The 27,007-nt window shown below is 45.0% G+C and overlaps 2 protein-coding genes across 2 annotated transcripts in view; both read left to right on the plus strand.

Moving 5' to 3' along the window:
* CUNH4orf36 (chromosome unknown C4orf36 homolog) overlaps positions 1-17,550 on the plus strand; it is a 42,291-nt gene extending 24,741 nt beyond the window's left edge. The window contains exon 4 of the mRNA XM_040967241.1: positions 17,477-17,550. The gene's annotated coding sequence lies outside the window, so the exon portion shown is untranslated. The remainder of the gene's footprint in view (positions 1-17,476) is intronic.
* Positions 5,012-26,709, plus strand: SLC10A6 (solute carrier family 10 member 6). The gene is made up of 6 exons (XM_040967239.1): positions 5,012-5,528; positions 15,409-15,527; positions 17,477-17,565; positions 19,962-20,137; positions 24,630-24,787; positions 26,105-26,709. The coding sequence occupies exons 1-6, from the start codon at positions 5,152-5,154 to the stop codon at positions 26,398-26,400; spliced, it is 1,215 nt and encodes a 404-aa protein (XP_040823173.1). The 5' UTR covers positions 5,012-5,151; the 3' UTR covers positions 26,401-26,709.
* Positions 26,710-27,007: the final 298 nt, after the last annotated feature.

A 27,007-nucleotide genomic window follows, 5' to 3' on the forward strand; every position in this document is an offset into this window, starting at 1 on the left:
TACTCTGATATGCCATCTTACCCTTGAGACCAAATGCCTACCCTGATGTTGACATTTGAAATCACTCGGTCATATCTCACTTTATGATTGTCTCTGAATTAGGTAGACCCTCTCTGGACATTTGCTTTTGATTGTTATTATGTTTTAGTTTTTGTTTTTATGAATGTAATTGCTGGGCCTGGTAGAGTAGCCTAGCAGCTAAATCCTCACCTTGCACATGCCAGGATTCATATAAGTGCAGGTTCATGTCCCGGCAGCCATGCTTCTCATCCAGCTCCCTGTTTGTGGCTTGGGAAAGCAGTTGAGGATGGCCCAAAGACTTGGGACCCTTGTACCTGCATGGGAGACCTGGAAGAGGGTTTGGGCTCCTGGCTTTGGATTGGCTTAGTTCCAGCCGTTGTTGCCACTTGGGGAGTGAATCAGTGGATGGAAGATCTTCCTCTCTGTCTGTCTGTCCTCTCTGTATATTTGAGTTTCCAGTAAAAATAAATAAATATTTGAAAAAAGTATAATTGCTATTACAAATAAGAATGTAACAATATATATAAAAACTATAATGTAAAATACAAGTAACAATGCTATTTTAAATATCTTTCCACTCCCCAATATATTGTTGACAGCATTGAAGCTTATTTATTAAGATAATTTCTTGGGTTATTTGCTTTTTAAAACTTATTAATTATATTTATTTTTGATAGTTGATTAGGCTGATAAGGGTCAAGGGCTACAGGAAGGTTGGTGAGATCACCATTTCCACATTTTCTTTTTTTCCTTCCTGTATCTGGGAGAAGGGGAGAGACAAGCAAAGAAGCCACATCCAGCCTCCCAAATGCCTCTGCACCCTGGGATGGAGGACAGCCATCCCAGCACCACCACAGGGTCCCCAATGTGGGACATGTTCTGAGGGTCCTGCTCAAGAGGTTTCAATAGATCAACTGTTCTGAATTACTGCCAGTCTCCACTCCAAGCACAATGAAATCGCTCCAGAATCCACTTGTTGACATAGTCCACCCTAGAGCCTCCGTTTGTTCTTGGGCTATTTGTACATAATGCTAAACTTTTCCCAGAAAGACAATTATGGTCCTACCTGATGTATATCAAAATCTCTCTCTCAACCCTTAAAGTAGGGTGTGTTTGTTTTGAGTTTTTTCCCCTTATTCAGATATTCTACTTAAATGTACTTTTACAAAACTCTCAGTGATGTTGATCATTTTAGTATGTTTCTTAACTGTTTTGACATGCTATTTTTCACTTTCCATGATTTTTCAAGTGTTTTGCCATTCTTCGCTAAATGATGTTTTTATATTTTTGAGGTTTTTTTTTTTTCACATACTGAAGTAGGCTTTTTACCCTGTGTTCTGCCAAGTCTGTTCTTCCTGTTATTGATAATTTCATTTGGGATCTATCACTGATGAATTTAAACTCCTTTTGAACTTACAGCATTTTTAAGTTGTTCAGGCTTCTAGAGGTTTCCCCTGGCATTAATTTTCATAGTTTGACAGTTCCACAGCCCTGTAGAATGACTTTTCCTTTTGGGACTTTCTTCCTTTTTCCTTTTCTCCCATTCCCAGCCTGGAGAGCCCAGGCTCCTATGTTGGTTTTCCGGAGGAACCTCTCTCCCCTCCTGTATGCAGGGACTAGAAATACATAGACATGTCCTGTGATTTAAAAAGTTAAGACACATGCATATTGAACATGTTTGGGCACCTTTTAAATGTAGTGTAGAAGAGGGACCAGTGAGTTTCTCTCCCAGTTAAGGCCACTTGGGTGTTTTTGTCACTGTGCTTGTAGCTGTTGACTGCCATTCATTGTTACTACTTCTTTGTGCTCTAGGAAGGCTAGAGAGGGATAGAAAACCCTGTGGTCCAGCCTCAAATACCAACCGAGAGAGCAATTCTCCAAAGGAAGTAAGTTATTTGAGAATGAATGGGTAGGCATGCTGTGTAGATGCAGAGTCTGAGAGAACTGAAGCAGAGGGAGTTTTGAGAGTAGACAGAAGTCCCAACGGCGTGCTTTGAAACAAGCTTGGTTGATGCACTGAGGAGATTATGGTTCACAGTAACCCAGAACATGTTTTCTGAGCAAACAGAAGAGAGGAACGCAGGGCTCCAATTGCAAAGTAATGACAAGAGCAGGCAGTGTTAACAACCCTGATTTGATCAGTGCACGCTGTACACATTGATTGCAATGTCATGCTGAATCCCATAAATATGCACAAGTATTATTAACCTCAAGGACTTTATAGTGTTTAAGCAGTGGAAATGCTAACTCAATTTGATCTTGATTCATTGAATGCGTGGGCTAACTTATCACAATATACCCCAGAAATATCTACAATTAAATAATTTTTTAAAAATCACACTTACTTGGGAAAGAAGCTCATTGGCTCATTGAAAGGAGAGGGTCTTCACAGATGGGGCCAACTGCAGTGGCCAGTTAAGTGAGGCTGCTTGCTAGGTTGTGGTGAAGACTAGCCATCACCAGAAACGTGTCCCATGGAAGTGGACTTGTATGCTGTGGCTTTTGCAAAGTCTTTTTGTCAGAGTTCTTGTTATTGGGCAAATATGCATGAGGACCCTTCGTTTGTGGCCTCCTAATTTCATTTTATTAGGTTTTGACATAGTGTACTCCATTTTGATTTGACTACTTTCTTATACTTCCTTTGCTTGGTAACCTTGGACCAATCACTTAGCTCCATTAGGTCTTTTACCCTTTACCCATTAAGTAGGGAGTAATAGTATTTACTATTTAGAATGGAAGTGAAGCTTAAATGGGGGCTCATGACATGCCTTGTTAATATGGTGTGCCAATTTGGTCATGCCTTTAAAAATTATGGTTAGAATTTGAATCCCTGCATACCAGTAAGGCAAGAATGCTAGGATCCTTTATCAGTCAGCTTTTTAAAATACCCAAGGCAGACTAATGTTTTCAAACAAAGAGGTTGTTTTGGCTTATGGGTCTGGAGGGTCACAGTCCACGGGTGGCTGGGCACACAGGTTCAGTATCTGGTAATGGTGTTCTTGCTGGCAGAGTCCGTGGTGGCAGAAAGCATCATGTGGCAAGAGATGGGAGTGTGGACATCTTACTCAGATGTTGGGAGCTAAATCTCGGAGTTTGGGAAGAAAGTCATGTTCCTATCCCTTGTGTGACATCTTCCTTGCAAATCAGCCAAGACCTCATGGGTGAAACTGTTTTCTAATCCTGGATGGAGAGAAACTCAGAAAAATCTGCCCACTGATGGGCTCTGGTCTCTGCTGCTGCTGTTTTAAGGGCTCATGTCCCTTCCAGCTCACTTCTTAAACACAACTTAGTGATGGACAATATTGGGCTTTCAGCATGACAGCTTCCAAGCTGCTTCCACGTAGTCCCTGCGTCCTGCATCCCCACAACCCTAGTGGCATCCATAACTGGGTCTAGAAACATTGCCATCACTTCGGACAACACTTTCAGTGGCAAATAGGACCTTGGTATTTTTTTTCTGCCAGCAACCTCAGTTGGAACTATTCTGATTTCATTTGGGGGAATTTTTGATGTGAAGTGGCCATGGTCACCCTCCTCCTGCCCGTGGGCTCCTCTGTCAATCGAGCCAGTTGTCAACATTTACTTTTGAGCTCTTTACAAAAGTCCTACTGCACTGTCTTCATCAGGAAAGGGGTGCATGCTAAATTTACATTTGGGTAACCAAAATTGGCTATTCCAGTAACTCTTTTGGAGATAAAATCAAAAAGGGGAATTTTTTTTTTTGGTCCCTGTTAAGAAAGAAGCATCTGACAGCCTTTCTTAATAAGTATAAAAAAGGAAGTTCTGCTTTACTTGACACAGCCCCCACACAACCCAGCCACGCAGAAGTGCTGAGGAAACCCTGCAGTCCTTCTCAGCCCAGCCACACCTCTGCATCTTTCAGGCGGGGGACACTTCACTCTGCATAGCCCTAACCCAGTCCCAGAGAGTGCCCCCTTGCCATAGCTATGCCCTTCAGCCGACCTCTAGTGGCCTCTAGGATGGTTCTGCTTACAGAGCTGTTTTCAGGGTATATTTCCCAGAGGCAATTTATCCTTTCTTCAAATAGAATTTATTCTCCATTTGTATTTAATTTGTATTTTCATGCAGCCAACATACCCTAAGCATTTTGTCATGGAAAAGAATTTGCCAGTCCAAGAATAAACAATGCATAGCTAGCTAGTATCCCTGTGAGACAGGTAGAGGCGTTGATACAATGTGCCTTGTTACTGCACATAAACTTTCTGCTCTGTGTGGGAAAGGGAGTGGCACTTGCTTTTTTTGAAGTTTAGTTTCACCTACCTGTGTTGTCCTAGTGTAGTTTCCCCCTTGGTGCTTGCTTGGGATACGGTATTGTGAGCAGGGACTTGTCCCCAGTTTGTCTTCCGATTCCAGAACGAGCTCTCTAACTTTTCCTTGTCAGATTCCCAGACTTCACCAGGGAGGCCCTTGGTGGTGAATTTCCAAAACAAAGTGATAGCTCTCATGAATGGAAGCAACGAGTTTCCACATGTTTCCTGAGAAATAATCAGGTATTTAATGGCATCTTTTTATAGGTGTTTTATGGCTGGTTATGGACATACATTCTCATAGAAATAGAACAACTGAAGCTAATTCCAAAGTTCTTTTGAAAATTTTCTTAGTCCCTCAGCAGGTTTATATTAGCTGCATTTTTTTTTCACTCACAGAAATACTTTGCTAATGCTATGAGACATGGCTTTTTTTTTTTTTTTTCCTGAGGGTTAGCCTTTCTCTACATAAATTTGCAAGCCAGTCTGAAATCCCTACTGAATTTGGAGGAATTATGGCTTGGCACCCAACCTACTTTCCTGGAACATAATGTGATGCTGACGACACAGCCCCATCACACACTTGACAATAAGTCTGCTTGTTTCATTCTACTTGACTCTCCGGTGGTAAGAAGTGGAAAGCCTTGCTTGCCTCATTGTATCATTGGTTTTATGCCCGTGGTGATGACCTTTTATAAAGCTGCTTGTGAATACATTGATCAGATGTATCACCTGACTGGCCAACAGCTATTGGAATGATTCTCCACGTGTGCGTGACTCTGTTGCATTATTGCAAAACGTGGCAGGATAGACCTGCCTAGCCATTGTCGCTGATGCTCATTTGTAATGCTGCCTTGAGGAGATGAGAGCAAATTGTTCGAGCAGCTCAGTGCACCCTGCCAACAGTTCAGAGGAGGAGCTGCCAGCAGGGCTGCAGGCACACGGGGACTTGGGGCTTGTTTTCACAGTGGCGTCAGCCGTGATGATGGGCCTGCTCATGTTCTCCTTGGGATGCTCCGTGGACATCCGGAAGCTCTGGTCACATATCCAGAGACCCTGGGGCATTGCCGTGGGCCTACTCTGCCAGTTTGGGCTCATGCCACTTACAGCCTACCTCCTGGCTGTCAGCTTTTCTCTGAAGCCAGTCCAGGCCATTGCTGTCCTCATCATGGGGTGCTGCCCTGGGGGAACCATCTCTAACATTTTCACCTTCTGGGTTGATGGAGACATGGATCTCAGGTAAGTTACAGCTGGGGAGTTCAGCGGGTTTCTTTCTCTGGATCCCAACGGGGTAAGCGGGTTGGGCTGGGGCTGGGAGGGCAGGCAGGATAACTGACACGTATTGTGTTGAAAACTCTTCCCATCTTTTGGTAGGGGTCCCAGTGGGAGACACTGCAGGCTTGTGGAGCCATGGGAGGATTTGCTGTAGCCATCCTCTGCTTGACTGGCAACTGTGGCTTGGAGATGTGGACTCTGGTTTGGATGTAGTAGTGGAGGTGGGTTTCCACATCACCCAATGGCTTTCCCAAAGCCCAAAATCCTGCTGACCCACACTGTCATCTTTAATATCAGTCAGCTGGGACAGAAGTGGGGCATCCCAAGTGGCTACTGAGAGTGTCTGTTAGCAATCATGTTGGTGGTGGTGGCTGTGCCCTAATAGAGAGGGCGTTCACATCTCTTATCAGTAAGTATTGCCCGAGCATCTCCACTGTGAGCTAAGTGTAAAGGGGCTGGTTCTACCTGGTAGACATATCCTACTTTAAATGTTCATAGAGGTCTGTTGGCATGACATAGGGAGCAATGTGAAGGTGATTTCCATGACTCAAGCTATGCTTTCTTATTGCTTCGCATAAGCTTGACATTCAGCCCTAGATGCATTCCCGTGACCTTATTCCTTAGTTTGGTGTCACTGTGTAGCCCCAGGAGGTGTTAAACTTTATCTTTATTTATGCTTTAATGAGGAAAGAATGAATCATGCATCTTCTGGAATAAAGGTTTTGATGGAGGAGAAGAAAGAACATTTGGGAAGAGTCAGCATTGGGAAAAAAGAAGGGTATAAAATGTGGTCCTTCTGGGCTCTTTGCTTACATATGGAAACGAGGCTGTACCTCCTGCCCTTGGGAAGGATTGCTTGGAAACTGTCGTTTCTGTGCCATGTGGACGCCATTGAGTTGAGGTTAACTTTAGGGAAACTGAATGAACCACAGGTGATGGTTTCTGTGACATCAGTGAGTCAGCTGCTGGTCTGGGTTTCTAGTTTTCTGCATGTTCTGAGTGGTTAGCATGTGAAACATATTGTACCTGTAAATTTTAATGAGTTCCTACCATTCAGACCAGTCATTAGCCTTCACATGGCAATGACTTTTAGTTACCCACTTATGAGAGATTTTAAAAATAAAACCACTTGGTGGACTTAATATATAGTGTCAGTAAGTCACTAATGTACATTATTAATTTGCATTCAATGAAGTTAATCATTCACATAACTGTGAAATTATTTTCTTCCTATGAAACTCATATGAAAGGGATCAATTACAGGACCTGGAAGTTTTCTGGAAAAAGGCAGCCAATTTTTATTAAGTACATGGATAGGTATGGAATGAATGCTTTAGTACCTGCTTTCTTCTTTCTCATATAACAGCCTTGGGAGTGACCTTTCATTATTCTGAATTTTACAGCTGAGAAAATTGTGATTCAGGGTGGTTACCTAGCTTGCCACAGGCTGCAAATGGGTATGGGCAGGACTAAGATTTGAATTCACATCTGTTTTACATCAACCTGCAATTTAGGTACTTTTTCACATGACTTTTGCAGCACAACTGGATCTTCTGTTTTGAGTGGAAACATAAATCCTGAACCAGTGTTCTCAAACACTTGTGTGCCGGGAAAGGGAACAGTTATTACCCCCAGCTGTTATTAGTCAGCATTGTAATAAAAACAGCAATGAAAGCAAAGTCTGTGAAAGATGAAGAGTTCACTTGTCCTCCCTTTGCCCACCCTATGCTTAGTTAATGAGCTGTTAATGTTGGTCAGATTATTTAGCTTGTCTAAGCCTCATCTTACTGGTAAGATGGGGTTAAAATGATCTGTTCCTAAAAAGAGTGTATCTTAAAGGAGAAAAAAATATATGTATACCCATGCACACACAGGATGGCAAGCACATGAGATTCAGTAAATATTAGCTACTTTTTCTTGTAACTTTGAGTCCTACAAACAAAACAAAGTAAGCAAAAAAAAAAAAAGTAAATGAAAATCATTTTAAAGCATTTATTTGTTTATCTTGAAAGAGATCCAGAGAGGGGGGAGAGACAGAGAGCTTGTGTCTGCTGGTCCACTCTCCAGGTGGTTGCAATGGCCCTGGTTGAGCCAGAGCAAAGCCAGGAGCTTCGCCTGGGTCTCCCACATGTGTTTCTTGGGGAGTTGGGTTCTCTGCTGACAGTTGGGTTCTCTGCTGGCAGGAAGCTGGATCAAAGTGGGGCAGTGGGATCTGAACTGGCACCCGTATGCGATGTAGGCATTGTAGGCAGCAGCTTTACCTGCCATGTCACAACACCAGCTCCATGAAATGAAATTTTAAAGTAGGGTTGAAAAATTTTCTAAAGCTACAAGACTAACACAATCTTAATTATCAGTAAAAATAGGAGAACATGCAATGTTATTGAGTAAAATGATATCCAAGTTTATTACATCTTTCAAGAGTAATTACCAACAAAAATGACTTTGAAGCAAAACTCAGTGTGGAAAGTCCTTGATAAAAATTCTTTTTTAAAAAAAGATTTATTTATTTATTTGAAAAGCAGAACTAGAAAGAGAGAGAGAGATCTTTCATTGCTGGGTCATTCCTCCAATGGCTGCAATGGCTGGAGCTGAGCTAATCCAAAGCCAGGAGCCAGGAGCTTCCTCTGGGTCTTCCATGTGTGTGCAGGGGTTTAAGGCTTTGGGCTATCCTCCATTGCCTTCCCTTGCCATCGGCAGGGAGCTGGATCTGAAGTGAAGTAGCTAGAACAGAAACTGGTACATCTATGGGACACCAGGATTAGCCTGTTGAACCACTGTGATGGCCTTCATCCTCTGTTGTTTTTGCAGGTGCATTGGCAGGGAGCTTGTTTGGAAGTGGAACAACCAGGATTCAAATAGGCTCCCACATGGGATGCTGGAGCCGCACATGGAGGCTTTACCCACTATGCCACAGTGCTCTCTTATTCTGTTTTTAAATGCTAGATATGATCCAATGACATTTAAAGCAACCTTTTCATTTTACAAATGAGAGAATTGAGACTTATTGTCTGCAATTAGCAGACCCCAAACCTGTTTCTCATGCCTTCATTCCTACTGGCAGGTCTCCATGTGTCCATCCCAAATAGGCATTTCAGAACCTACAGGTTTGAGGTGAACATTTAGCATAGTGGTTAAGAAAGTGCTAGGAATACCTGCATCCCATGTGAGAGTGCACGGGTTCAAGTCCCACCTCTGCTTCTGATACAGCTTCCTGCTTATAAGGCAGCATGTGATGACTTCACGTGAGAGAACTGAGTTCCTGGCTTTCCTGGCACAACTGCTGGCTGTTGCAGGCATTTGAGTAAAGCAACAAATGGAAAACTCTCTCCCCCTGCCCCTGCCGTATTAGCTTTGTAGTCACTCCCCGCTTTTTCTTACCTTGCTCTGTAATCCATCCTGCCATCTCTCCTTTTGCTGTGCTGCTCACAGCTCTTGTTTCTTATCTGTCTCACAATTCTATTCTTGGCTAATTGTATCTTCATAGCCATTCTCCATTCCTGCAATGTCTCCATCTGTGGTTTGGTAGTAAATGGGTAAGGCAGGCAGTGTGGCCAGATTGGTGTTATTCAGTACTCCACTGTGGGCTTCTTTCTGTAACTAGAAGTCGTAACTTTTCCCTCATGGTACTATGGGGAGAAAATGAACACATTCTCTAAATGAAAGTTTCTCAACACCTGTGAAATCAGGTAGAAACTGCCAGGCCAGTCCACCCTTGCTTCTCATCTGTATTTCCCATTATATCCCCCTCAGTACAACTGGCCCACAGTCAAAACAGACCACTCCTTGTTCTACAAACGTAACTTCCATTTTTTTTTTTTGCTGTGTTGTTCTCATAGCCCAGAATGCTGTCTGGCTTCATTCCATTCTCTCTAGTCATTACTGGTCCCTTTCTTCTCACTGATCTCCAAAGCAATGGTCTGATTTGTATGAAGATCTTTGCAGAGTGTCCTGTCCCTGCACTGAGTGTGGGTGGTCCAGGCTGGGTTTTCCTGCATGTCTAGGAATTGTTTTAAGTATGTATAGACCTCATCTGGGACAACAAAGCAGTTCTCCATGTGGTCCCTTACTTCCCGTTGGGCTAGCCTGGGCCTATTCACATGGCTGTGGCAGGGCTCCAAGCAAGGGAAGCATGCAAGGTTTCTTGGGGTCTGTACTTGAAGCCAGGTCATCATCACTTTTACCACATTCCCACTGAACAAAGCTGAGTTCAAGATCAGCATGGGTTCTGGAGGTGGGGGTGTGATGGCATGAAGTGTGAAGCCACTTTGTGGATAGGGAGTGTGGATAAGGAGAAGTGAGGGAGTTTGGGATTTTTTTTTTGCCATAGATTGTGATGATGGGGATGGACAGAATTCCAGAATTGAGGGAGAGACATGAAAACCAAGATCTAGAGGCATGGAAACAGGAAGTAGGTCTATCCAACCATGGAAAGAGTTGTCTTGGCAGACTATCAGTTCTCGATGCTTCCATTTCCTCCTGTCTGAAATGAGAAGAAGCACATTCATCTCAAGGATTGTTGTGAGGACTGAGACACTTTAGGCGAAGTGCTTGGAGCCTCTGCAGACACACATCGTTGCTTGAACAGTTAGTACTCTGTGATTTGGCTTCTGTTTGAGGAGCTGTGTGATTCAATTTCAATTGCCTTCGAGCAATTGAATTTACTTCTCTGGACCTCATTTCATTATCTAGAAGTCTTGAAATCCTTTTTTGTATTTATAGCATACCATGTACTATTTAACCATGAGTAGAAGTGCGCTTCAGTGATGTGGTGCTAAAGTAACTGGCATCTACATCTGGAACCTTCTCATCTTCTCAAATGGAAACTCTGATTTTATGAAAGATAACAGAGGCTTGGCAACTAGCAGCCACTGTCCTGCACTCTGTATGTATGGATGTAAAATCATTCTTTTTAGACTCCAAGGTCACCTGTGTTGTAGTGTCCTGTCGCAAATTTCCTTCTTTTTAAAGCTAAATAATGCTCCTTTGTGTGAGTATAATATGTTTGATCTTACCCATTAGTGGACACTTGGCTTGTTTCCAATTCTTTGGCTATTGGGAATAGTGCTACTATGAATTTGGGTGTACAAATATTTGAGTCTCTGATTTCAGTTCTCTTGGGTGTATAGTTAGGAGTGGACCTAAGGTTTTTTTTTTTTTCCCCAAAAATATATTTCGAGATGCAGAAAGACATATATATATACACACACTACATATATATTATAGAGAGAGAGAGAGAAAGAAAGAAGGAGAGACACAGAGAGAGAGACAGAAAGAGCTCCTATTTGCTAGTTTGTTCCCCAGATTCTTGCAGGAGTTAAGACAGGGCAGGGTCAAAGCTGGGAGCCAGGAATCCACTCAGGTTTTCCCTGTGGGTGGCAAGGATCCAACCCCTTGAGCCGGTGCTGCTGCCTCCCAGGGTTTGCACTGGCAGCCATCTGAAGCCAGGAGCTGGATATGGACACTGCAGTGTGTCAATTGCTAGGCCAAATGCTGCCGCTGAGGTTCTGCTAGGCACGGGGTGCTTTGTGACTACAGGAAAAAGGAAAAAAATGTGCAATACAGATGTCCTTCCTACCCAACCCCAGTTAATGTTTCTTGTAATGCTGTTTTACAGAGATACCTTTCTTGTCTGTTCCCATAGTATCAAACATGTAAATCTTTTTTTGATGTCTGTTGGACAGTGTACCAATAGCTTGGTAATTATTTATTCGCCTCACCGTCTAGATCTGTGAGCTTACCTGAGAGCTTATGCAGTTTTTCACAGTCAGTGCTAACCTGGTAGTGGTAGGCACCTGATATACCTGCGTGAATGACTGGAAGTGTTTCTGATTGCCTGTATGTGTTATAGAAACCACCCCGAAAAGGCAATGCAGTCCAGCACAGGGACCATTGTCTTTGGTGCACTGATTTTGGTTGGCTCAGGGTTCACCAAGCCTGTAGTGGTGTCCTTAGCCACAGAGAACATGTTCTGACCACAGGTAGTGGTGGGGCCTGTGGAGGACAATGGCCAGCTTTGATCACAGAAGTTCCTCTGGACTTTCAAGAATGCATTGGTCCTTATGAAGGCTGTGAGAATGGGACTGCAGATTTTTCAGGTCTGACTGACACAGCCTGGTGGGGAGCTGGAGGCCCTATGGGCTTAGGGCTTTGGAAACACAACTGAGATGGAATCCATGTGACTTTGCAAAAGCTCTTGTAACTTTGGGTCTTATTTTCTTTGCTGTTAAAAGTTGAATATCTACACTAAGGTGTTATTGTAAATGAAAAGACAAACTATATACAAAAGCACGAGGCACAGCACTTCACAAGCAGTGCTCCAAAAGAAACTGTTACCAGCACTGTGGGGGCAGCAGACAAAGTCATACTTACATTTGGGAATGGAAAATGGAGCCATGAACTCTTTCCAAGGGTCCAGTCTATGGATGTGATCTTACAACACCTTCCTTTTTCAGCTCCTTCACCAGATTTTTAAAAATAACTATTTCTTGTGTTTTAAGATTTATTTACATATTTTTGAAAGGCACATTTGCAGAGAGAGAAGGAGAGACGGAGAGAGAGAAAGAGAGAGAGAGAAAGTAGAGTGGAGGGAGATCTTCTATCTGCTGGGTCCCTCCCCAAGTGGCTACAGCAACTGGAACTGAGCTGATCTGGAGTCAGAAACCAGGAACTTCTTCTGGGTCTGCCAGTCCCAGGCAGATCAATAGGCAGCTGAATCAAAGGTGCAACAGCCAGGATTTGGACCAGCACTCATATGGGATGCCAGCACTGCAGGTGGGGGCCATGGCTCCATCCCGTCACTTCCCCCACTCTCAATTATTTCAGTAGAAAAGCAAGGGTATGTGTATTTAGTTCTGAGAATTAGAACTCCTGAATCTGTTGTTTTGAAATCAAACGACTTCAGTAATTTAAACCCCAGTTGCAAACTGTTTTTGCCACTGTATTTTACTAACTGTATTTCCTTTGCCCCCCTTTTTTTCCATTCCAGGCAGGTGGACTGTGCCTGGGTGTTTGCTCTGCTTTAAGAGAGGTTCAGGGTTTCCCTGCTTGTCTGGATTTGTTGAATCTGTCTCTATTCGTTGTGCTAGTCTGGAGATGATGTCACGAATCTTCTTAATGCAAGTGGAATCTTGTTCAGTTGCTGGCAGGATTGCTAACAGTTTCTCTCCATGAGCACAGCTGGCAGATCCAGTTAGCTACATGCTCTGTTTACGCTACATTGGAATTTTGTGAAAGTAAAAAAAAAGGCCTTTTGGCATCACCCACGCTCATTGGGTGCTTTTCCTGCTTTCTTGGTATTTATGACTTGGCAGAGTTTTCTGCTTCTATCCCTTGACTGTTCACCTGAACATTGTGGCTTTGGACAGTGATGTGAAGGCTGGTAACAACAACCCATGGCATTGAGGATCTGAGATCTGCCCCAGAGGAACTGCACACAGGGCTTCCCATGATCAAGAAAACCTGTTTATCTTCTGAGCCAAAACACCTACAGGCTGTACATGCAGTGCTAGTTTTCCAGAAGTTCAAGATTGGAGTGATGTAATGTGTAGTTCCTTTCAGGATTTGGTAATATGGCAGTGCAAGGAATGCAGCACTGTCATCAGCTGAGAATTCTGAAAAGCTTCCCAGACCATGTATACAGGGCCTGGAGAGTGGTGGCCAAGTGCTTGCCTTCCTTGAACCTACCCTCTAGCCGGACAGTGCAGCCAGGGCTTGTACCAGACACTCCAGTGTGGAGTGTGGGTGTCCCAAGTGTCATTTTAATGCCACACTAGATAAAACGATTACAGATTTCATATGGAATATAATATATACGAGAATTGCTAAGAAAACTTTGAAAAGGAAAACTTTAATGGGGATAATTTCCCTGTATATATGAAAACATGCTATGAAAATATGAAGTCTGCTATTTGCTTAAGAAAAATAGGGAGTTGTTTATCTGTGGGCTAGAATAGCATTTCCAGAAAATATTTTGAATAAGTTCAGATACTTCATATATTGATAAAGTTGGTACTTCAGCTTAGGGGTAAATGGTTTATGTAGTAAAATAGTGGCACATTTGCCTCTCAGTATAGAAGGAAAATGCCCAGTCTGAAGCCTTACATCATATACAATATAAAGTTCAAATGAGCTGGAAATATAAACTATAAACCTAAAAAGAAAGAGTGTTGTGGAAGTAGTTGAATACTTTCTGTTGGTAGACAGCTTTAACAAGACAAGAAACTTAATGTTAGACAAGCAACTTAGAAGATAAACAGTACTAGGGCCAGTGCCATGGCATAGCACGTTAAGTTTATACCTGTAGTGCTGCAGTGCATTCCATTTAGGTGCCTGTTGATGTCTCGGCTGCTCCACTTCCAATCCAGCTGCCTGCTAATGTGCCTGGGCATGCAATGGACGAAGACTCCAGTTCTTCCCTCCCTGCACACATGAGCAGCTCTGGCTCTTGTAGCTGTTTGAGAAGTGAACCAATGGGAGATTTCTCTCTCTGTAAATCTGCCTTGTCATAAAAAAATAAAGCTTTTCAAAAACTTTAAGAAGGAAACAATATTGACTATATAAATGTTCATCATACAAGAGGTCATAAAGTTCAGGTTACATAGTAAGCTTGGCATAAAATGTGCAGCATTGGAAGGTGATCCTTGCTCTGAATTTTAAAGAGCTTCAATGAGTTGAAAATGGAAAAGTCAAACAAATAAACTGTTTAAAGGGGAGCAAAAAGCCATGTGTGATGCCAGATGCCAAAAGTGCCAGTTAATACACTTAGGAACGTTACGCTGCTGACTGCGCTTGGTACTGGCAGACCCCTCTAGGAGTGTATTGTCACTAGCAACGAATGGGAGTGCAGAAGGAGTATTTATTTTCAATATCCTTGAAGGGGAATGCATTGTCTGGCAAGAGCATACATATTTTTGGTTTGTTTTTTGCCAGAAACCATTAATGTAACCATCAATTGTTTTATGGTCAGCATTGGAATATATAAAGCCATGACACAAAACCGAGTTTATCTATTTCAGCATCAGGCTCAGAAAGTCTGGGAGAGGGGGATAGGCAGGGGATTTTCTTAATAGTTGTCGTGTAAAGCCCTCAGACCAAACTGCCTTGCCCATGGTTATGTGGTTAGTCTGTGTTGCTGGAACAAATGACTGACAGGTATATGAACTTCCTGACCCAAGGGAAGAGAGAGCCTTCAGACGTCCAAGGCCTGAACTTAGATAGTGAGGGGTCTGTAGTGCCTTGTAGGGCTGATGTGTCATTTGTTGTCCTTCACGACATGAGCTGCCTGTCTCCTGGCCCTGTATCTACTCTGCTCTGTTGGCTAGCCTGCTCTGTCCAATGGGAATCTTACGGATGTTTGAGTGACTTCCTCCTGGCTTGCTGGTTAACAGTTCACCTGGGGAGGGTGCTTAGTTTTGCAGCATTTTCATTTGCTCTAGTTCAAACTCCATAGTCCTAAAGGAGGACAAAGCCATCAGAAGAAAGCTACAGATGAGTAATGAGCTTTAGTGAATATATGGGCAAGAATCTCAACAAAATATGAGCTGACTCAATAGAACAACATACAGAGATGATTACACACCGCAACTAAGTAGGATTTAGTCCCAGCGGCAAAGTTATCTCAGTAAAGACACACGCGAAAGTCAATGCAATATGCCATATTCATAAAGGACAAGCATTTGTAAGAAATAAATAAGATCTTATAGGCCACAAATACAGCCATCATGCATTCAATGTGAGAAGGGAACAAGCTTCAGAACATGTCTCTTGGTTGTTGATTTTGATAAAGACTAAATTTTTCATTTCCAATTCTGCCTCCTAAGTATGCTTTGCCTTTTGCTTTCAGCATCAGCATGACGACCTGTTCCACCGTGGCTGCCCTGGGAATGATGCCACTCTGCCTCTACCTCTACACTTGGTCCTGGAATCTCGCACAGACTGTCACAATTCCGTACCAGAACATAGGTCTGTACAGGGCTCGTGTTGTGGAACAGTAGCAATTGTTATAGCTATTGTATTTGTTATAGCTATTGTATTTGTTATAGCTATTGCAAATGATGTCCTTGTATCTCTTTATAGTATAAAAAGTTAGGACGCGGCATGGTGGCTCAGTGGCTAAATTCTCACTTACATATGCCGGGATCTGGTGCCAGTTCATATCCCAGCTGCTCCTCTTCCCATACAGCTCCCTGCTTGTGGTCTGGGAAAGCAGTCAAGGATGGCACAAAGCCTTGGGACCCTGCACCCACATGGGAGACCCAGAAGAAGCTCCTGGGTCCTGGCTTCAGATCAGATCAGCTCTAGCCATTTGGGGAGTAAGCCAGTTGATGGAAGATCTTTCTGCCTTTCCAATAAAAGCAAATATAATATTTTTAAAATGTTAATTTAATTCCTTAAACAACTCTACAGTATAGATCCTGTTCCTAATTCAATTTCATAGGTTTTTAGGCTTAGAGAAATAACTTTACCAAGATCATGTAAATGATAAATGTAGAATTAAAATTCCGAGATATCTGACTGCAGAATTTCAGCTCTTAACCTGGATAAGAGTTCATTTTTGAAAATAAGATCGGGCCCGGTGCAGTGGTGCAAGTGGTTAAGGTCCTCACCTTGCACGCCCAGGATCCCATATGGGCGCCGGTTCTATCCCGGCAGCCCCGCTTCCCTTCCAGTTCCCTGCCTGTGGCCCGGGAAAGCAGTTGAGGACGGCCCAAAGCTTTGGGACCCTGTACCCACGTGGGAAACCCGGAAGAGGCTCCTGGCTTCGGATCGGCATAGCATTGGCCGTTGTGCTCACTTGGGGAGTGAATCATCGGACAGAAGATCTTCCTCTCTGTCTCTCCTCTCTGTATATCTGCCTTCCAATAATAATAATAATAATAATAATAATAATAATAATAATAATAAATCTTTAAAAAAAGAAAGTAAGATCAGCGAAGTTGCTTAATAAGCAAGCAAAAACCAAAACACAAAACAAAACAAAAAAAAAACCCAAAACCAACCAAACCTTACAATTAAAACACAAAGAAATTGAATCTTTTAAAATTACTTACAATTTTATCTATTTGAAAGGCGGAGAAGACAGTGTCACATAGTGCATTCATATTTTCTGCTTTACTCTGTGAATGGCTGCGACGGTTGGAACCAGTCCAGGCTAAAACCAGGAACCTGGAACTCCATCCAGACCTGCCACATGGCTGGCAGGGTCGAAGTACTTGAGCTATCAACTGCTGCCTTTCAGGGTGTATGTTAGCAGGAAGCTGAAATCAGTAGTAGAGCTGGGGCCTAGATGAATGTACCTCATCCAACTGTGCAGTCATTATGTCAGGCATTTGGTCAGATTGAAAAGTAACACTAGAACATGTTGGCGTACAGATCCTGTTGGCAGGTGGACAATTGCTTCCCAATATTTTTGTTCTTTGGTGCTAACTTGGGAGGTGTTTCCTGGCCAGCCTTAGGGTACCTACACTTGGAGAGTCTGAGAAACTATTGTGGTGGTATGGCACAAGTTGTTGGAATGCTGATTACCGGGGTTTACCCTGCAAACTCCATGACCCATTTGACCCCAAAGAAAGACATAATGGCTACGGTTGGAGCAGGGCGACACCTGTACACACCAGCCCGAGAGGTTCATGGGCTCAAAGTGGCCATCCTGTCTTCTCATTGTTCTAATTCTAGTTGTCTCTGAAGTTGTGTGTGAGTGTCAGTTTAAGAGAGGGAAATGCTGGCCCAGCAGTGAGGACAATCAAGTCACACACTCTTCCAAGACTTTCAGAGCTTTGTTTCTTTTTTGAGGTGGATGCAGACATAAAACGTAGTTTTAATTACTGTTGTTACTCATTGGAAGTTGCCAAGGAAGACTTGGTGGTTAGGGAAAGAGTGGGTCCCATCTGATGGCTTTTTCTCCTCACTAGGAATTACTCTTGTGTGCCTGACAATCCCTGTGGCCTTCGGAGTCTTTGTGAATTACAGGTGGCCCAAGCAATCCAAAATCATCCTCAAGGTGAGTGATGTCATGCCATAGCACATCCTTGGACTCGCCTTGAGGGACGGAAGCTGGTCCAGTGCAGCCGTCCTCCACCCCAAGCATTTACCTCAGGGGCCTGTGGGTTGGAGCAAGCCCTCACCTCCTGTCCCCTTCTCCATGCCTTGCCCGGGTGACACTGCACTCAGGTCCATGCTGAGCTTGATGAAGTCACCCTGGAAAACACACGGCTCCTCCTCTAATTTGGTGACAGAAAAGCTGAGGCCTGTGTGTGGGCAGCAAGTCAGGGCCGTCCACTCTGAGAGCTTCCATGGGTGCTTTCCAGGAAAAGGCTGCTTGAGTGTGGGGGGAATGCGGCCCCAGAGAGGAGCAGCATGGCTGGGTTCCTGGCAAAGGAGCATACATGTGCCCATAACGCAGCTCCCTTTCCTGGCTTGGTACTGCCTCCCTAGGAGATTTGCTAACAGCAGAGTCTGTTATGATTTTGTATACAAGAGGAGAGAAGATGGTTGTGGAAACTTGCGCCTTTTCCAGGATTCTATGTTCAGGGACTTCAAAGGGCATTCAACAACGATGACAATGAATCTGGATTTCCTGTGGCCACTGCCCCACTGAAGCTAGATATGTTCTCCCTGTGTCAGGTTTATTATCTGTAAGGAGCAGACTTCCTGCAACAGGCACAAGCATTGCAGACTGCCTCAGAAAGCCTAGACGGATGCCATCAGTGCGTCAGCTTCAGGGGCTGTCCTCGATCCTCTTTTGCTTTGAGAGCTGACATGTTTTCAGAACAAACTTCAGTTTTCCTCATTCTTCTCCTGGTGATATTTTTAGAAATTTATTTTGATTTGGAAGGCAGAATTACAGAGAGGTGAAAGGGGCAGAGAGAGAGAGAGAGAGAGAGCTTCCATCTGCTGGTTTACTCCCCAAATAGCCACTTTGGCTGGAGCTGAGCCAATCAGGAGCCAGGATCCAGGAGCTTCTTGCTGGGTGCAGGGGCCCAAAAGGCTTTGGGCCATTCTCTGCTGCTTTTGCAGGCACATTAGCAGGGGAGAGTTGAATCAGAAGTGGAGCAGGGCCCGGCGCGGTGGCACAAGTGGTTAAAGGTCCTCACCTTGCACGCCCGGGATCCCATATGGGCGCCGGTTCTAATCCCAGCAGCCCCGCTTCCCTTCCAGCTCCCTGCCTGTGGCCTGGGAAAGCAGTTGAGGACGGCCCAAAGCTTTGGGAACCTGCACCCGCGTGGGAGACCCGGAAGAGGCTCCTGGCTCCTGGCTTCGGATCGGCATAGTATCGGCCCGTTGCGCTCACTTGGGGAGTGAATCATCGGACGGAAGCTCTTCCTCTCTGTCTCTCCTCTCTGTATATCCGCCTTTCCAATGAAAAAATAATAAAAATAAATCTTTAAAAAAAAAAAAAAAAAAAAAAGAAGTGGAGCAGTTAGGACCCAAGCTGGCACCCATAGTGAATGCCAGTGCCACAGATTAACCTTGTGATATCACCGTGTTGGCCCCAGCTCTTGGTAAATGTAAACCTGAAAAGAAAGGGAAGGCTTTTTGGTATGTTCCAGCGTCTTCCCATTAGTCAGGGTACAGGCTGTCCCTGTTTTGAAACAGTTAAAGGTTATCTGTTTGCTTTCTTTGGGTTCCCACTGCCTCCTGTTCGCAACACCCTTAGTCCGGTCTGACTCCATCACTTGGGGCATCATTTGCTGTCTAGATGGTATGCATGGGAGCTTGCCAAGAGCCTGACTGTCCCAGAATATGCTGAACCAGGATTTCTTCCTGTTTGATGTGAAACATCAGCTGCTGGAATGTTGTGGTAGACTCTCTGTTTCTGCTTTTGGTGGAGTAAGATGTGACATGCTGTTGGGAGTGGATAAAGATCTAGGTCAGCGTGTCCCTTCTTATCACTTGAAGAGCAGGTCCATTTCACTGGAGGAAGGGCAGAGCAGACTCAAAGCAGGAGGGAGCTGCTGGTGGCAGGAGGACTTGTGGGAGGAGATGAGGAGGGTGAAGTAGGGCTGACCCCAGGCTGCAGGCAACTTGCTAGGTGGGCTTACCCAGGTGTAGGGCTGTTGAGTGCTTACTGTCAGGTTGTCCATTCTTCCCAGTTTTCCACTATCCATAAAAAAACTCTACCCACCAGTCCTTGCCCAGTACACTACTTGAAGTAATAAATTTGTCCATTGGAGAGGGGACTTTGGACTTGTGTCAAGTCCCACTGAGCTCTAGCTTAGCCACACTGATTGTTACAGAACGCAGCTTTCTCCTCCCCTCCATAAAACGGTTCAATTCTACCAAGTCCCGGGTTAGCATTACAATTTGTAGGTTCCAAGCATTGCAGAGCCTCTGTGGTTTTTTGCATCCTAAAGGCCAACAGCCTGCGATGTTTACACGCTTCTTTCGTTGCTATAGATCGGGGCCATTGTTGGCACAGTGCTCCTTCTGGTGGTCACGGTCGCTGGTGTGGTGCTGGCCCACGGCTCTTGGAATGCAGATACCACTCTTCTGACCGTCAGCTTCATCTTTCCGCTCATTGGCCACATTTCTGGCTTTCTGCTGGCTCTACTTACACGCCAGTCTTGGCAAAGGTACAGTGACATGATGCATTGACTTGTTTGAGGAAGGGGAAGGAAATACATGGCCACTGGCAGGCATTGCTGCTCGCTCGGGTCAGGAGACCTGAAGTGTCCACTGACAGATGTTGGACAGGACATGGCCACATAGGTGGGGAGGGGAGGGATCATGGCCATTCCTTGTGCTACACTAAGCCAAACACTGGCCTGATGGGAAGGTGTAATTTGTGATTTTGTCATTGGGGCATTAATATCATTTGTTCAGATTTATTTGAATTAATCATTTAACCAATTATTTATTTTAATTTGATTTTAATATTTAATTTCATGATCTCACTTTGTTGTGACACAAAGGGAGAGACAGACAGATCTTCCACATCTTGGTTCACTCTTCAAATGGCTATAACAGTCAGGTCTCCATAGTTGTGAATTATATGCCATTATCTATAATGACAACACCTCAGACAAATCCCTATCATGTTTTCAAGGTTCTCTCCCTTCTCTTGTTGCCTATTCTAATTAGCAATTTGCAAAATATTGACATTGTGAAAAATAATAGGTTCAGGACTTAACTTTCTTAAAACTTGTGCATGCCTTAGAATGTTCCCTGATTTAGTGATAGTTTTATTTCATCTCATTTAAGGTATTGGAGTAAGAAGAGAACTGTAGACAGATCTCACCTGAATTCCAAAAATGAAGGTTGGGCAATTTTTAATTGGCTTTATGGTACTTGAAGTCTGCTTTGGGAAGTTTTAGGATTGTACTAAGCACAGGATAACTCCCCCCAGTTGCATGTCATTTTCATGTCGTTATAATCCTCAGAGAGTCCACGATTGTGCAAACCCTCCAGAGAAAACTTAACATTTGGTCAAGTTTGTAGAGCTAGAATATGGTGGAGTTGGGATTTGCACCTGTGTTTGTTTCCCAAGGCAATAATCAGGAAGACAGGCAGATGGATGAGGGGCTGAAATGGAGTTGGATCCGGAGAGAATGACACTCTTCAGGCAGGTGTTGTCATCAGTCTCATCTTTTTCATGCCCGAACACTGGACAAACATCAAGAATGAGATGCTGCACTTGCCAACTTCCAACTTTGCTGCTTTACCATATCATGATCTCGATGAGGGTTTGGAAGAAGGGAGAATAGTTTGAGGAAAGGGGTAGCAACAATCAGGAAAGTGGAAATAAAGCATGAGCCACCGAGTCCATTCTGTCCCACTGACATTTCCACTGCCACATCACACACAGTCATTACCTCCATGTTCCAACCCAGCTTACATGTCCAAAATCTCAGCTGCATGTATGAAAACGTGCAGATTCCCTCGACACGTCGGTGTCAGGTGGATGCGCCTACCCCGACCCCTCACGTACTGCCTTGGCTCACCTCCCCTCCCTCTTTTTCTCTGACATGTATTTCATTTTCTGCAAGTAGTGAGTCAATAAATTATCGAAAAGTAGAAAATAATGATTATTAAGTCATTTCATCAAAGATAATCATGTTAGACATTTGGTTTTCATTTAGGCTTTGTGCATGTGTCTTTTCAAATATGGTTTAATTTATGCAGTTTCATATTTCTAACTCAACTTTCCATCTCCTCTAATACTTCCTCTATGCTAATTAGTTTATGATAGAGGCTAAATTTATTTTGATGCCAAGAAATTTAAAATCCACTCTTTTATTTCTAAATTTTATTTTTGACATTGTTTACATAGTTGAGAAGAATGCATGCCCATGTGGGTCTTCAATTAGGGTGGAGAGGGTTAGGTACAGAGGAAGGTGGGTGATTCAAATGTTTCAATTTTTTTTCTCCAAGGAACCTCATCTGGGGTGACCTCTGGCTTGATCCTTGTGTTTGCCAGCCAGTGTAGGGTCAGTTTGTCACCTGTACCAGCCAACACCATACTGTAGATACAGCTGCTTGGTCAGTTTGGCCCCTGGCTTTATCTCTCATGTGAACTGATAGGTGCTGAGGCATCACTGGGAAGACCTCCAGTAACCTCCACCAGATCTGTCCCTACCACTGGTTTTTGCGTGTGTTGTCATGTGCTGCAGCCTAGCCCAGTTTGTCTCTTATGCTTTTTGGCTCTAATGTAGACCCATGGGTGCTGCAGCTTGGCTCAGCCCACCTCCAGACCCAGCCCACATGCATGTGTTTGGATGCTGCCACTTTGAACAACACAATCTGCCACCAGCTTTGGCTCTTGTGCTCACCAGCGGGAGATACAGACGAGCAGAAGAGTGCTCATTCCTCACTAGTCCCTGATCTTGCTCTTGCCAGGAGTACTGTGGTCTAACCTGACATATCTTGTACCCAGTCCTGCATTTGCTAGCAGGTGCTGCAGCCTAGCCCAGCCGGCCCACACTCATTCTCTTATGCACACCAATGGGTGGGCAGCTTAGCCCAGTCTGGTTTACCCCTGAACTTAGCCCATAGACATGCTGACAAGTGCTACAACTTTGCCCAACCTATTTGCCCCATCCCTAACTTTTGAATTCGTCAGTGGGAGCTGCAGCCTAGCAGGGAGTCCCCAGAGTTCTCCTACTAGGCCCATTCCCCACCCTGTATCTTGTGCATGCTGGTGGGTGCTTCAACCCAGCCTGGCCTGCCTCACCTACAGTCTCAGCTCTTGTTGGTAGATGTTTCAGCACAGCCCAGCTGGGCACAGCGCATACCTTGTCCTGATTCTTATGTGTACCAATGGGTACTGTGGCCTGGCCCAGGCCTGGCCTACACAAATGCTGACAGGTGCTGCAGCCTTGCCTGGCCTGGCCTGGCCTGACCCCAGCCCCAGCTGTTGTGCTTTCTAGCAGGAGCTGTGGCCTATTAAGGTAGTTGCTTGGAAAGCTGAGGATCTCTCATGTGTAGGCTGGTGGCACAGCCCTGCATGGCATGGTTTGCTCAGTCCTGGCCTTTGTATGTGCCAGTGGGTGCTCCAGCTTAGCTATTCCTGGCCTCTTCCCAGCCCCAGCTCCCATGAGTGCCAAGTGGGTTCCTGTCAGATGAATTTTACAACCCAGCTTGGCTTAGCCTGTCACCACCCCCAGTTCTCCATGCAAGCCAGTGGCTGCTTCAGTTCCACAGAGGCAAGCCTACACATTTGTTATAGAATCTGTCCCCAGATCTGATTCTCTTGTGTTCTGGTGGGTACTGTGGCCCACCTGTTGGTCCAACACTCTCAGGCAGGTACTGCAGTTTAGCTTAGCCTGGTGTGCCCCCAGCCTCAGTTTTTGCATGTACCGCTGGGTAATAGGTGATGCTTTTTGACCCAGGCCAGGTCTCCTACATGGGCGAGTGCCATGTCTGGCCTGATCCAGACATGCCCTTTGGTTTTCCCCCTTTAAACAATTCTGTCTCAACTCCCTCATTTACCTGTGAATGCAGTGGCCTGTTCCGTGGAAGACCCCAGAAATCATTCTTCCCCTATCAACATGCCCTCAACTAATTCCATTCCAGTACATTTTCAGAATCCCTTTCCTGGACAATCTACAGCCCCTTTGCCTGGGGGCCAGTGTGCTTGTCCAGTGTGGCCAGTATTCCCCACTTTCCCCACATATCTTTAAAAAAAGGAAAACTAGAATAGGCAACTATGCTGGCATATCGGTACATGTAACACAAATTTGGCATTAACCAGGTCCAGAATGCCTACCAGCCTTGGTTACTTTTCTCCAAGCAGTTAACACTTAGCTACTAGGTACAAAGTAACCTAGGCAGTTGCCTGCAGTTGGGGCAGTATTTTGTCTTTAACAATACACATTTTAGAAAAGGTTTATCTATCTGAAAGGCAGCTTGACAAGAGAAGGACAGACGGAGGAGACTGATCTTCCATCGGCTGGTTCGCTCCCCAGATGGACACAACAGCTGCGGCTGGGCCAGGTTGAAGTTAGGAGTCAGGAACTCCATCTGAGTTTCTCTTGTGTGTGCTCAAGTACTTGAGCTATTTTCTGCTGCTTTTCAGGTGTGTTAATAGGAAGCTAGATCGTTACTAGAGTAGCCAGAGCTTAAACAAGGGCATCTTGTGTTGCAGTGTAGCTTGCTACATCATGGTATCTGGCCCCAGACATTAAAAAAACCCTATGTAAATTCAGTATTTCCTATGTGAACCTCACATCAGTGCCCAGAACTGTCATTTCTCCCCACATTAAATGCCCTGGCCACTCTTTCCATTTGTAACCCTCTCCTCTGCCAAGCTAAGGGCTGCCACCATGGTTCTGGATCCCTACAGCATCTCCCTGCCCTGGTCATCCTTTGTCGTGTTCCTGAGCTTTTTTTTGTGTGTACAGATTATCTCTCACTGAGCTTCCTTATTTGGACAGGGCTTGCAAGACTGTACTCCACAGTTCCTCTCTGATGGTTATTCTAGAAAGAAGGTACTCAGCAAGAAATGAGTAATGACACACGTTTTTAGTGGCCTGTGCTCATAACATAGGGCAATCGTTGCATGTAACAGACATTAAAAACATAATCCTGTTGCTCGTATGTAACTCTCAAACACCTTTTCATTGGTAGGTGCAGGACGATTTCCTTAGAAACGGGAGCTCAAAACATCCAGATGTGCATCACCATGCTCCAGCTGTCTTTCACTGCTGAGTACCTGGTCCAGATGTTTAACTTCCCACTGGCCTATGGACTCTTTCAGCTGGTGAATGGACTTCTCATTGTGGCCGGTGAGTGAATACCTACTGGTTAAGAAATTGATGGACCCGGCTTAGTGACTCCTTGTTCAATCCGAAGTTGTGGGTGCTTCTTCTGTGACACACGTTCCACCTGAAATTTCTGGAGACAAAAAAAAGCACAGAAACAGGGTGTTTAGATGCGGATGGGAATTTCACAGAAATTGCAACAGGCTAGGACAGGCACTGGGCGCAGTGGTTTGGGTGCCTCTTGGACGCCCACATCTTGTATCAGTGTCTCTGGGCTCTGCTTCTGAGCTCAGCTTCCTGCTGCTGCACAGCTGGGGAGGCAGTAGCCAGCGTCCCTCCCAGATACACAGGAGGCCTGGTTGAGTTGCAGGCTCCCAGCTGTGGCCTGCTCCACACTTGGTTGTTGTGGTCATGTAGGGAGTAAGCCAGCAGAATGATGATCTCAATTGCTCAGCCTTTCAAATAAAAGGCAATTCAGATAAAAAATGACAAAATGTAAAAGAAACATCTGGAGGTAAGCTTCTTAGTATAAATAAATATGCCTTACAAAGACTAATGCATGGCCGGAACTTAGATTCATAGATTTGTTAAGAATTGTCTAGCTTAGAAATGACATTTACCAGATGTAGGTATTTACATATTAAGTCTCATGAACACCCTTGAGGTGTTTCATTTACTTATCTATTTAATTATGTGTACATTATTTTACATTAATCATATGTAGGTTCACAAAAGGTAAATGAAAATGTGTATTTGCATATCCCTCCCAGTGTACACACACACACACACACACACACACACACACACACACACACACACACACATCCATATAAATCTTGGCCACTGTAAGTAGATCGATCACTTGCAATGGATTCTGCATGGATGATTAATTGAGCTGTCCTGACCACTAACATAGCAATCAATAAAAACAATGCTTACACTAGTTGGAATTTAGTTATCCCATGAGATCAAGGAAATCCTATCATGAAAACTCCTGGTCTTTCATCCAACTTGGAATTTCTTCTCCTGGTGAGCCTGACGGGGAAGCTTGGCGTCCCCCTGGGCCAGGAGGGTGCTGGCTGGCTGGCTGGCGACTGACGGGTGAGGCTCCAGGCACCGTCCTAAACGGTCCCTTCCTGACAGGAAGTCACTCTGACAGATGGGTTCATTCTGTTCCCTCATTTTCTTGCCCCACTTCCTGTTTTCCTGGGCGTTTATGCATATGTGGTATAAAATGAGGCAAACCCCAGTATATGGAGAAGTAAACCATGTTACCACACCGTGAGAAACGTGACCCGGCCCCAGCTAAGTGACTGTGCCTTGCGTGTGTTTTACCGGCAGCTTATCAGACATATAAGAGGAGGCTGGAGAACAAGCAGAGAAGAAAGAACCCGGAGCGCGCACAAGTCCGCATCCAGCTGAAACCCATGTCGGCTGCAGAGGCCAGGGCCTTCCTGGAGGTGAACGAAGAAGCCATTGTGGCTCCTGCAGGGCCGCCTGGGTCCTTGGACTGCGCCAGGGCCCTGGACCTCCAGGGCCAGGTGGCTGCCCCGGAACCAGGTGCACCTGCTGCTCGCTTCTCTCCTGCAGCGGCCAGTGAAGGCGGGACCGGATTGATGCGGGAGTCTCACGCGTAGCACCTGCCAGCCACGTCTGTGTGCCTTTTTTTTTCTCCCGTAGATTGGGCGTTGTGACGGGATCCTCTGGAACCGGCTCACGGGGCTCCCACACATTGGAGGGCCTGTCTCCCAACGCAGCGGCAGCACCTGGCACCTGAATTTGAATCCAATAGTTAAAACTCTAAAGGAGCAAGCCGACCTCGTGTTGCAGCAGGGCCAGGCAGAGGGCAGGGCACTTGGCTGCTGGGCCCTGGCGGGGCCTTGGCAGCACGGGGGAGGAAACACAGCCTGTAGACAGTGAGACCTTTCTTGCAAACGATTGCTGTTTTTTTTTTTTTAAAGGGTTTCAAAAACTTTTTGGGTTACAGGTGTGTAGCACAAGCTGGGAGGAGCTGGGGGGCGGCGTGGAGGGAAAGAGTGGAAAGTGCAGTCTCACTTCCTAGAGACAGACACCTGCCATTTCAAGCGCGCCAGTTCCGTGAATAGCCTCCCTCAGTCTCCTGGTGACCTGCTGTGTAGAGAGGGGCTGCAGGCATCACGATCGCATTGACCTGCCTCATTCTTTAGGACAGGGGCTGCAAGGCATGCGAACACTGTCTCTTACTCACCGAGCCTGTAACCATGG

This window comes from Ochotona curzoniae, unplaced genomic scaffold, assembly GCF_017591425.1.
Source record: "Ochotona curzoniae isolate NIBS_2020 unplaced genomic scaffold, NIBS_Ocur_1.0 scaffold_4506, whole genome shotgun sequence".
In the NCBI taxonomy this organism is placed as follows: Eukaryota; Metazoa; Chordata; class Mammalia; order Lagomorpha; family Ochotonidae; genus Ochotona; species Ochotona curzoniae.

What these genes read in the sequence shown, in the direction of transcription:
- SLC10A6 (XM_040967239.1), top strand. Translation starts at nt 5,152, where the DNA reads ATGAGAGCAAATTGTTCGAGCAGCTCAGTGCACCCTGCCAACAGTTCA. An exon ending in AATCCAAAATCATCCTCAAG is followed by an intron (nt 17,566 to 19,961) that starts GTGAGTGATGTC and finishes TCGTTGCTATAG; the next exon opens with ATCGGGGCCATTGTTGGCAC. An exon ending in TGGACTTCTCATTGTGGCCG is followed by an intron (nt 24,788 to 26,104) that starts GTGAGTGAATAC and finishes TTTTACCGGCAG; the next exon opens with CTTATCAGACATATAAGAGG.